The 12,240-nt window shown below is 42.3% G+C and overlaps 1 protein-coding gene across 1 annotated transcript in view; it reads right to left on the bottom strand.

Annotated features, from left to right (window-relative positions):
* DIS3L (DIS3 mitotic control homolog (S. cerevisiae)-like) overlaps positions 1-8,123 on the bottom strand; it is a 33,936-nt gene extending 25,813 nt beyond the window's left edge. Inside the window, exons 1-2 of the mRNA XM_006886637.1 lie at positions 7,984-8,123; positions 5,240-5,393 (exon numbers count right to left, since the gene is read on the bottom strand). Of these exons, the coding sequence (XP_006886699.1) occupies positions 5,240-5,393; positions 7,984-8,122 (293 nt within the window). The 5' untranslated portion in view covers position 8,123. The remainder of the gene's footprint in view (positions 1-5,239; positions 5,394-7,983) is intronic.
* Positions 8,124-12,240: the final 4,117 nt, after the last annotated feature.

The following is a 12,240-nucleotide window of genomic DNA, read 5'->3' on the forward strand; positions in this document are numbered from 1 at the left end:
TTACAGAGATTTTGGATTTCCATTCATTCACTTCTCTCCCCGCCCAGCCCTTCCCCTACACCAGAATTTTAAAAAGTTTTCTTTTTCTATTCTTATTAGATGGCACTCATAATTTTTTTTTAAATAAAGTGTATCATAGGCCAACAGAATGCCCAAACCTCTTGGTTATTGAGAATTAATAGCGCTGCTGTGAACACCCATGTACAAATTCTTAAATGGACAGGATTTTCATTCTCTTGGGTTGACGCCTAAGAAGTTCTTCAGATCTTAGCCACCAAATACTTCTTGAAAATGTCTACTTCTTGCCATTTCACATCTAGACTAAAGTGATAAACTTCTACCTTCTATTTTCCATGTAATGCAGTTAATTCTTTCAAAATAGAAATGTCACCTCCTCTTTTCACTGACACCTCTGAAGTCCAGGCGGCCTTCTGTTCAATGTAGGGTCCTCCTTTTAGTGACTTGAGAGTGCTACGATGCCCACAGGGTCTTGCACAGGCCATTTCCTCTGCCTGGAAAATGTTTTCCCTTTCTCTGTCCGCTTTGCTTCTACTCATCCTTTGAAGCTCAGCAAAGGCATCCTTCTCAGGAGAAGCCTTTCCCTTCTCCCCGAGAGGTATGGGTTCTCCTGGCATCTCGTTCCTTTCCTTCAGTGCATTTGCCACGGTTTCAGTTCCACATATGTGCGCACGACTATCTGGTTACTGCCTGTCCCCCTCCCCTGGCCCCTGACCCATTATAGTGAGTTTCCTTTTGTTTACCACAGTATCCTCAGTGCCAGCACTGTCCCAGGCACATGTACTCACTCCATAAATACCTGTTGAATAACTAACTGAATACTGGAGTACATGAATGAAGGCAGTGGACATGGTAGTCTTAGTTAGAAAGTGACCTCTCATTCAATAAACATTTGAGGTTTGTTAGATGGCAACCTCTGTGATTATTCTGAACAATCAAGGACTTGATTAACTCTTTGGGCTAACATAAGAACAGGTATTTCACTACATTTATATTGAAATAAAAATTTTAAAAAAACCATCTTAAACACTTTTCTATTTGGTTTTGGAAGCAAACACTTTCTGTTGCTAAACCAACTCCCATGCAATTAACTGCCTCTGAAAATCCACTGGAAGGTCAGCTATAGGACATTCCAACTTGATGGTACACAACAACAACAACAACAAACCAACTCTGGTGATTTTGGTTAAGGAAAGCACTGTCTGTCCCAGTTATTCATGTTCATGTGTCAATTTCCGATTTTGTAACTTGAAGGGCTGACTTGGTTTTAAAAGTGCATTAAGTCCTTAAGCATGAGCCTCTATGTTTAAAACACATTTATCAAACATTAGAATAATGATAACTTAACACTCCATGAGAATCTTTTTAAAACCAAAGTCAATATACTGATGTGCTACACAGAGATTTAGGTCATGTGATCTCTTAGATCTGTTCCATACAAAATTCTATAATTCTAATCTTATTTATGTCCTGAGAAGCTAATGCAGGAAATGATGAGACTCTATTAGAGATTCAGAAGAAGTCTAAAGGAGAAAGCAAAGCATCTTTATGCCAGACATGAGACCAGATTGGTTATAACTCACTTATGGATAATGGTGGTTTGTTTTGTTTTTGTTTTTTTCCTTGCTCATCCAAACCAAAATAAAAAATATCAGACCCACTGCCATCAAGCTGGTCCCAACGCAAAGAGACACTGTTGGACAGGGTAGAGTTGCCGCCCAGGGCGGGTCCCCAAAGCTGCAGTCTTGACAGAACTCAGAACTGGTTGGCCACATCTTTCTCCTCCAGAGTGGCTGGTGGGTTCACAACGCTGCCCTGTTAGTTAGCAGCCAAAACTTGACCACTGTGCCACCAGAGCTTCTTTGGGTCATCCAATTTCCACTCTCAGTAATTCATATATGTGAAGATCAGATAAATAAAGCAAATCTCCTAGACTTTACATATTCAATGACTAACAGCCTCAACTTGCTTGGCTCAACAATTGACATTCTTAGAACCTCTAGCTAGGAAATCAAAAGACGAACTACATTGGGAAAATCTACTGTCAGGGACCTCTCTAAAGTACTAAGGAGCAATGATATCAGTCTAGAGACTAAGGTGTGTCTGATCCAGGCCATGGTCTTTGCAATTACTTGGTATGCATCTGAAAGCTGAACCATGACTAGGGATGATAGAAAGAGAATTAATGCCTTTGAGCTATGGTGCTGGAGACGAGTACTGAATATACCATGGTCTGCTAAGAGAATAAAAAGGTTTGCACCGAAGAGGGCAAAACCATGCTGCTCCTTGGAGGCAAGGATTCTGAAGCTTCGTCTGACATACTTTGGACATGTTGCAAGGAGGGACCAGTCCTTGGAAAGAGACATCATGCTTGGAAGTGTAGAGTGACAGCACAAGAGTGGAAGACCCTGGATGAGATGGATTGACTAAGTGCCTGGGGTAACAGGAGTAGGTGTGTCAGAGATAATGAGGTTGGCTCAAGATAGGGTCGAGTTCTGGGCTGTTGTACGTAGGCTCACTTTGAGTTACAAGTGACTCGATGACATCTAACAACAACATCAACATGAAAGTTAACTTTCAAGTTATGACACTTTCCAGGGTTTAGGAAATGTTGGTCCTTTTGTTGCTTTTGTTGTAGTCAGGTGCCATCGAGTTCAGTGTGCCTCATAGTGACCTTATGAACAAAAGATCTGAACCCTGTTCTATCCTGTACCATCCTCACACTTCCTGACACACAAAAGCCCATTGAGGTAGTAACCGCATCAATCCACCTGGCTGAGGGTCTTCCTCTCTTTTGTCAGCCCTCTACCCTTTCCAGCATCAAGTCCCTCTCCAAGGAACAGTCCCTCCTAGCAATATTCCCAGAGTATGCAAGGCAAAGTCTCATCATTCTTGCTTCTAAAAAGCACTCTGGCTGCACCCTATCTAGACATATCTGTTTGTTCTCTTGGCTGTCCATGGGATGTTCAGTACTCTTCTCCAATACCACAGCTCAAAAGTGTCAATTGTTTTTTTATCATCGTTATTCATTTTCCAGCTCTCAGATGCATAGCAAGTGAACAGAAAGACTATGGCCTGAATAAGATGCACCATAGTCCTCACACTGACATCATCACTCTTCAAAATTTGGAGAGGTCCTTAACTGCAGATTTTCTCAGTGTAATGTGTCTCCCAATTTCTTGACTGCTGGTACCAAGGGTGTTAATTGTGAATCCAAGCAAGATGAAGCTACTGACAGTTTCTATTTCCTCTCCATCCATCATGATGCTGCCTATCGGTCTAGTGGTAAGAATGTTTTCTTGACATTGAGATACAGTCCATACTGAAGGCTGCATTCCTTGATCTTTTGCAACAAGTGCTTCAAGCCCTCCTCACTTTGGGCAAGCAAGGTTGTGTCATCTGCATAATGCAGGTTATTGATGAGTCTCCCTCCAATCCTGTTCTTTAGCTGAGCCAATCTGAATGTACCTGCTAACGGAACAGAAAAAGTGCCAAGCCTCAAACTTGTTAATTCCTGTTCTGTCTCCTCCTCCTCTTCTCCTTTATCAGTCATGTTCATTGTACCCCCTTTAAGGCCAGATTCACACCTATTTCCTCTGAGAGGGCTTTCTGGTTTAACATTCACACTTATACTTCTGAACTTTACATAGTTCATATCATTTATTTATCCCTTATCTGTCTAAAGCATTTCATAATTACCTTCCTGCTTCCCTCATTGAACCCAAACAAGATAACAGGCTTATTGAGAGAGGGACTAAGACATCTTTTGTATTCCTCAAGCTCAAATAGTGCTTACCAAATGGAGAACACAAGTGTTATCATAATTCAGAACTTCTCATCTTTTGTTTTCACATTTAGAATATTCAGCAACACCACGAAACAGTGGAAAACCAGTAGATTTCCATCAAGTTAACTGCTTTTGAATTGTTCAGGAGAAAACATATTTAAACTCCAACTCTTTGCCTTTGAATGGCCTGGAATTGGTTTTTAAATCAATCCTTAATATTAAAAATATTTTAGAAAACAGAAGTTGAAAAGGCTTGGCAGTGTGTTAGCACTCTGAATGATAACAACAAATTGATTTTAGTACCAGAAATTGAAATACGACACATAGAGCAGCATTTAAACTTGAATGTGTATAAACATCTATATCTTTGTGTCTGAGCAAAATCAACTTCAAGCTCATTTTAAAATATTCTGTCTGAAAAACCTGCACACAATCTACTTGATGTACACTTTTTTGAACTGAGCATACAAAAAGGAGAATTTATCATTTTCATATACAAATAAAAACACTTCGTCTTTTACTACCAAGGTTTAAAGAAGACATGGCATTTAAAAACAGAATAAACACATCGTTTCTGCTTTTTCAATGACTTCAGGGTTGAGAAGAGAACTCTGGTGGTATAGTCACAAGGCACAGCTTAGCCAAAGGCTGTAGCCCTCTGATGGTTCAAATCTATCAGTGACTCCTTGGGAGAATGATGGGTAATCCTCCTCTGTGGTTTCCAGCCTCTATAAATCCTGCTGGAGGGTCAACTGTAGGTCTGTTTCAACTTGATAAGATGACAATGACTGACTTTTGACAGTGTTCATGCTATTTCCATATAGTCTCCAACTTCAACTAATAATCCTTTCTTCTCTCAATGTTAAATTAAGAAAAAGAATTTTTTTAGAGTATCTGCTTAAAAGGTGGACAATTTTTCTCCATTTAGGTACAAGGCAAGAATTTTAGACGGGTTTCAAGCAGAAATTCTTTGTTTGGCAAACACAATTAACCATAAGTACAATTTACATTCACAAAAGAGTCTAAAACTTATAAGTTTCTGAAACAAAATATTTTTATGTCACCAACATGATTAAATAAACCAAAAATTAAACAAGCCGTAAAGAAATAAGCAATAACCTTGCTAATATAAAAATGCAAACCAAAAGCCCAGTTCAGCCTAGAATCTTAAATACCCACATACTGGGGACACTGCAGTTTATTGATCTATTGTCAGATCTACTGGCCAGGTGTTGGAGCAGAAACATAAAACAATGTTATTGCAATTCTCACTAGCAGAGAGAATATCAAATTAGTTTAAAAAAAGCCTTTTCTGACAAAATAATGAATTCCTTCCCTCATCCTCTAAGGAAGAATTTTTTTCTAAGCAGGGGGTGGGATATTGGAGGGGGCAGGGTTTATACTATAAATAAATAATGCAAAATAGATAGATACCTCCGGCCCCTTTGATGCTGCACAGCCTGACAAGCTGTTTGCATGAAAATAATTCCCTTCAACTCAGGAAACTCAAGGATCTCAAGGTAATCTTGGACAACTTTCCAATCAGGGATCACGTAATGAGTTACATCGCCAGACAATAGTTTCCCATCTGAAATGTAATTAGAAAGTTAAGAGATTTAAAAATTATTTTGGAATAACAGCTAAAATAAAATTTTATTTAAAAAAATTTTTGAAACAACCCAAGTGCCCATCAACAAATGAATGGATAGAGAAGCTCTGGTATATTCACACAATGTACACTATGTAGCATTGAAAAACAAGGAACTTATGAAATATAATGCAAATAGATGACCCTGGAGGACATTATGCTGAGTGAAGTATCTCAGTCACAAAAGACAAATATTGCATAGAACCACTGCTGTAAAACGGGACTGACATCAGGGTTGAGGGGAGACAGAAAAGGAGGGGAGGAATTATGTATATTGTATTGAAACAGATGAGGGAGAGAACTGTTTAAAAGGGCTATATGAATGGGTATGCTTGTCATTACAGAAGTCCAGAGTGAAGGCTACATAGTGGAGTGGACTTGGGGGTGGGATTGCATAACAATTAAAGAGTTTTTCCTTTCTTTTCAAGGAGAAGAGTGAATTGGGGAGGAGTGGGTGGGTAGGGAGAAAGTGCAACAGTGAATGACTGGAAACCCTAAATCTCTTGAAACTTTCATTAAAATTAATTTTTAAAAAAATTTTAAAAATATTTTCAAATCTTATTTGTTTCTGTTTCACTATGCCCAACATGCAGACCAACTTCTCACCTTAAGCATACCATGAAGATTTTAAAATTCAAGACAAATCTACAGTGGTAGAAGTTCAAAGTTCAGTTGTTATAAGTCGTCTAGTTTATCGTGTTTGTGAAACTGTGAGAAAGTGGGGTTTTTTTTTTTACACAAATGAGCAAAGTCTTAATACAACCTGAATTTCTGCGTTAATTCATTGTAGGGCATCCCGAAATATATTTACATCAACCTTTTGATTATGTCCAGCAGTTTCAAGTCAGTTTTACTTCAAGTTTCTGTATATACATATAAGTTTCCAAAGGCCAGAAAAACCGAACTGATTTTAAAAGATGCTCGTTGGCCGCCAGGGAGGAGCACAGATTTCCACCCAGCCTATGCCCAAGACAGCTGGTTAGCCAATCTGAAACTGAAATGTTAACTTTTAACACAAAGCTCTTTGAATTCCAACCAAGTGTCTGCTGAAAGTGAAGACCAAACTTAACATCCACCAGAGGAAAAAAGAGTATCTTCATTAAATTCATAATCCTGTGTTGGTTGTCTGTAGCTGATTCTGACTCACCGGTTTCCAAGTGTGTTCATAAGATTTTCAAGGCATGACCTTTCAAAGCAGAACACCAATCTATCTTTGGAGATGAGTTAGCACCACTAAACTTTTGGCTAATAATCCAGCGCTTAACCGTTGTGTACCACCCAAGCAGCCTAGAAAACTGTACGGGAAGATCTGCTATAAATTCCGAATCACACTTTCCCCAAGACCTTCCTGTTCAATGAGTTATTACTGTTAAATGATTACGACTCATTGAGACCCTGTCTTATCCTGTACCATACTTACTCATCATCTGACATACGTGAGCCTATCACTGCAGTCACTGTGTCAGTCTATCAGGTTGAGAGCCTTCCTTTCTTTCGCCTACCCTCCACCTTCAAGCAGTTAAGGGTTCTTAGAGATGTGGTGCCTAAAGTCACAGCTGCTAATCGAAAGGTCGTTTGTTTGAACCCACCAGATGCCCCGCAGAAAAAAAGATATGGCAAAACTGCTTCTGTAAAGATCCTCAAAAAGCTCAAACTCGCCGCCCATGCAGTCGGAACTGACTCACAGCTGATCTTCAATTGGGTTTCTGAAGCTATGGTAACTCAACTCCAAAAGTGCAGCTCTGGCGGTCAAGGGGTAAGAAGCTGCGCTGCAATCCCAAAGGCAGCAGTTCGACTCTACCAGCTGCTCTGGGAAGGATGGGCAATCCCGTCTATTGCCTCTGACAACCATCTGGAGAATCAGCTATTAACTGACTCTAACTCTAAGGCAAACAAACCACCGCCACCAGAGCTCCAAGATTACAGTACTACTTAACCTACTAAACCTTACTGGGCCTTTCGACCCTGTCCTATAGGGGCCGCTGTGGGAGTCAGCTAATCACACACAACAGGGAAGAAAGCACGTTACTAAGATGTCTGAAGTCAGTGCTGGCAAGAGCAGGAAACTTAAGCGGAGCAAAGCTCTCCACGCCAAGAGATGGCAGGTCATCTATCCCCAAAGGGCTGTTCCCTGCCTATCTCATCGCTTCAAGCCGCTCCTTCTACGATCCTGAGAGAATGGAAGAAACAGTTCCTCCGTCCACAGACCTCTCAAACCCAAATCACCATGCCTCGCCCCCTCGGAGGCACCGGCAGAGAGTCCCGTGCCGAGAGCCCTGGAAGCAGCAGACCACCAGGGCCGTCCTTGCAGGGTCGAACCCCCCAGCCTCTCAGCACCACACTTCCCCCAAATCTCCGTCGGATTGCTGAGGTCTCGGGACGGGCGGAGGCCTGGGCCCCGGGCCTAGGCGCCACCACAGCCTCGCGCTCCGCCTCCCAGCCGCGCTCTCCCGCCTCCCAGGGGCCGCCCCACCCTGGCGGCGGCAGCCCTCGCTCCCGCCCGGGCCCGCGCTCCCTCCCGGGCCTTCACCGTTGCTGCAGGCGTCGGGCTGCGGGCACAGCAGGCTGTTGCAGGGCACGTTGGGCCGCAGGTAATGCTCCCGCACGATGCGCAGCGTCCGGCCATGGAAAGTCCTCAGGAGCAGTACCTTCTCACGTTTTTGCAGCATCGTGGCGGAGCTCGGCCGCCAAGGCTCCGGCTGGCGCAGGGCCGCCCCGGGCGGCCGGGAACTGGCGGGCGCGGCGCGGGAGGAGGCGAGGCCGAGGCTTCGGGCCCGCCCCCTCGGCCCTGGGTTCCCGGGCCCGCCTCGTCCGCCAGGCTTCTCGTCCGCCCTCCCTAGCCTCCGGGTGGTGGCTCAGCCCCGGGGAAACCGCTTTAACGGCCCCGGCGCTGGTCGCTGGAGGCCCGCGGGACTGGAGCTTCCCGAGCCGCGCCTGGAGCCTAGCTCTCTGCCTCAGTTTCTCCAGTTACCTGGGCTCTTAGAAAGGTTGAAACAACCCACCCGGAAGATTTATGAGAGATAAAAAGAAGGACAATTAAAATAGTTGTTAAAAAAAAAAAATTGGTGTAACTATAAACCAGGAAGGGAGCTCTACTGTCTCGCTAGTTGAGCTGCTAACCCAAAGGCTGTGCATCTCTGAAGGTTTGAATCCACCAGACAGACTTTGTTGGGATTTACATCCTCGAAAACTGGGTGAAGGGTCGCTATGACTCAGAACCAACTAACTCTCAGTGAGTGAGGGATAAACCGGAAACCTGCCTTCCAGTCCATTCCTATTTGTTGTTGTTAGGTGTCTCCCAGTCTTGTGCGATCGACAGCGCCCCATGAACAACAGAACTGAACCCGATCCCATCCTGCGCCATCATAATGGCTGATACACTTGAGCCCATTGCTGCTGTCACTATGTCAGTCCATCTGATTGAGGATCTTCATTCATCTCCTTTGCTGACCCTCCACCTTTCTAAGAATGATGTCCCTTTCCAAGGAATTGCCCCTTTCAGCAACATGACCAAAGCTTCACCAACCTTGACTCTAAGGAGCACTCTGGCTGCACCTTCTCCAAGACATAACTCTTTGTTCTTTTGACAGTACTCTTCTCCAACACAACTCAAAGGCATTGATTTTTTATTCTAACATTCGTGTTCATTGTGCAAACTCTCAGATGCATAGCAAGTGATTGAAAAGATCATAGTACATTTTAGTCTTCAGACTGACATCATTGCTTCTCAGAAGTTTGGAGAGGTCCCTGACAGCTGACTTTCCCAATACAGTGTTTGGGTTTTTTTAAAAAAAAATTGGTTTATTAGTATTGTTGTTCTGTGCCATTGTGTGCCGTTGAATTGGATCTGACAGGCACAGGAAGAGATTGCCTCTCCTTCTTCAGCAGAGGAGCTTCAGGTGGATTCGAACCATATGCCTTTGGTATTGCAGCGCAGCTTCGTGCCACAAGGCCACCAGAGCTCCCTCCAATACAGTCTTTTGATTTCTTCACTGCTGGTGCCAAGTGTGTTGATTGTGGATCCAAGGAAGATGAAGTTGTTGACAATTTCAAGCTTTTCTTCACTTATTGTGATGTTACCTATAGACCCAATGGTGAGGAATTTTTGTCTTCTTGACGTTGAGATGTAATCCGTATTGAAGGCTGTGGTTTTTCCCCTCTCTCCCCCAAGGCTGTAGTCTTTGATCTTCTGTAGTAAACGCTTAATGTCCTCCTCACAACCTTCAGCACATAAAACAAGTTGTTGATGAGTCGTCCTCCTATCCTGTTGTCATGTTTTTTCTTAATAGAGTCTAGCTTCTCAAATGATTTGTTCATTGTATATTGAATAGGTATGGGGAAAGAATATAGCCCTGATAGGCACCTTCCTTGATTTTAAAGTATGCATTCTTCCTTTGCTCTGTTAACACAATAGCAGCCAGGTGTAGTTTTCATATGAGCATGATTAAATATTCTGGAATTCCCATTCTTCTCAATGTTAGTCATAGTCTATTATGATCCCTTAGTCAAAGCCAAAGCATAGTCAATGAAACACAAATAGACATTCTTCTGTTAATCTTTGCTTTCAGCAAAAACCCATGTTTTGTTTATTGAGGCACAGATAGGTTGTTTACATCTTTTTTTGCTCTTGTGAATAGTGCCACAATGAAATAATGACACATAGTGAGGAGTGTTTTTGTTTTCATTGTGTAAGTCCTTCGTGTCCCTGGTAAGATTTATTCCTAGTTATTACTATTTGACTGGGTGGATCACAATAAAATGAGAATAACATTGTAAAGAACTGTAATTCCAGAACACTCGTTTCATGGAAAGCTATAAGTAGACTAAGAAGCAGTCATTCAAGCAAAACAAGGAGATACTGTGTGGTTTAAAATCAGAGAGGGTGCCTATCAGGGCTGTATCTTTTTGTCATTCTTATCCTTCTGTATGCTTAGAAGATAATCTGAGAAGCTGGACTATTTGAAGAACACATCAGGATCAAAAGAAGAGTCATTAACAACCATCATTATGCAGATGACACAACCTTGATTGCTAAAGGGAAGAGGACTTGAAGCATTTATTGACGAAGATCAAAGACTACAGCCTTCAGTATGGATTACACTTCAACGTAAAGAAAACAAAAGTCCCCATAACTGGATCAGTAAGCAATATCATGATAAATGGAGGAAAATATTGAAATTGTCAAGGAATTCGTTGTTCTTGGATCTACTGTCAACACTGATGAAGTAGCAGTCAAGAGAGAAAATGCACTGGGCTAATCTGCTACAAAAGACTTCTTTAAAGTATCAAAAGGTGAACATGTCACTTTGAGGACTAAGGTGCACTTGACTCAAGCTATATGTTTTCAGACACATACTTTGGGCATGTTCCTAGGAGGTGCTGTTCCTTGGAGAAGGACATGGTACTGGGAAGGATGGAGGGTCGGCGAAGGAGGGAAGACCCTCAACCAGGTGAATTGACATGGTGACTGCTGCAATGGGATCTTGTGTGCCAAGAAGGAAGTGTGAGGATGGTGAAGGATAGAACAGGTTCAGATCTTTTGTTCATTGGTCACTATGAGTTGTACTCAGCTTGATGGCACCTAACAACAACAACATGCAGGTTGTTGTTGTGTACCATCAAATCAGAACAATCCCATAACTGTCCTTTCAGTAGGTTTTCAGAGGTAGTTAATCACATGGGAGGAGATTACCCATCTTTACCCCATGGAGCAGTAGGTGAACTTGAACCACTTGCCTTTGGGCTGGCAGCACAATTCCTTATCATTAAGGTGCCAGAGTTCCCTCATAAGCAGGTTAGCAAAGCGTATTGAATAGACCATGGATTGTCAAGAGAATAAACGCGTCTGTCTTGACGAAGTGGAGCCAGGGTGTTCTCTAGAGACAAGGACAGCAAGACTTTGTCTCACATATTTTGGGCATCTTATTAGGAGAGGCCAGTCCTTAGAAGAGGGTATCATGCTTGGGAAAGTAGAGAAAGATCTTCAATGAAACGGGGTGACATTCAGTGATATAGGTGACACACCAACTGCAACAGAAGGTGGAGATTGTGATGATGGAGCAGGGTTGGTAGGTTTTGATCTGTTGTACATGGAGTTTGTGAGTTGGTGTCTACTCAACAGCACCTAACAAGAACAGTAACATATGCATATGAAAGCTGAACAATGAATAAAGAATACCCAGAAAGAATTAGTTAATTTGAATTGTGGTGTTGGTCAAGAATATTCAATATACCATGAGCTACCAGAAGAACAAATTTATTTTGGAAAAGGTACAGTCACAATGCTTCTTAGAAGCAAGGATTTTGAGACTGTATCACGTATTTTTGGACATGTTATCAGGAAGGACCAGTCCATGGAGAAGGACGTCATTGCTTGGGAAAGTAGAGGGCTCCTTCCTGTAAAGAGGAAGACACTCATGAGACGGATTGACAGCAGTGTGGACAACAATGGGCTCCAATGTGGCAAGGCTTGTGAGAAATGTGCAGGTAGGGTAGTGCTGTGATTTAGAACACACTTCACAACATCCCCCAAATATGCCATCTTACTCTCTTTACCACCATTGCAAATAGAATTGCTTCTCTAATCTACCTTCCAGGTTTTTCATCGCTAGTATGAAGAAACCAAATGATTTCTGTTTATGTACCTGCAACTTTGTGAAATTCCTCCATTAGCTCTGGAAGTTTTCTTATGAACTCTGGAATTTCCCTCCATATATGTTGCTGCTTTTATGTGCCATTATGTGTCATATATCTTTTGCTGTTATTGTTATGTATTGTTATTATTATT

The sequence above is a fragment of the Elephantulus edwardii genome, unplaced genomic scaffold (genome assembly GCF_000299155.1).
Source record: "Elephantulus edwardii isolate Elephantulus edwardi_28Jun2011 unplaced genomic scaffold, EleEdw1.0 scaffold00050, whole genome shotgun sequence".
NCBI lineage: Eukaryota > Metazoa > Chordata > Mammalia > Macroscelidea > Macroscelididae > Elephantulus > Elephantulus edwardii.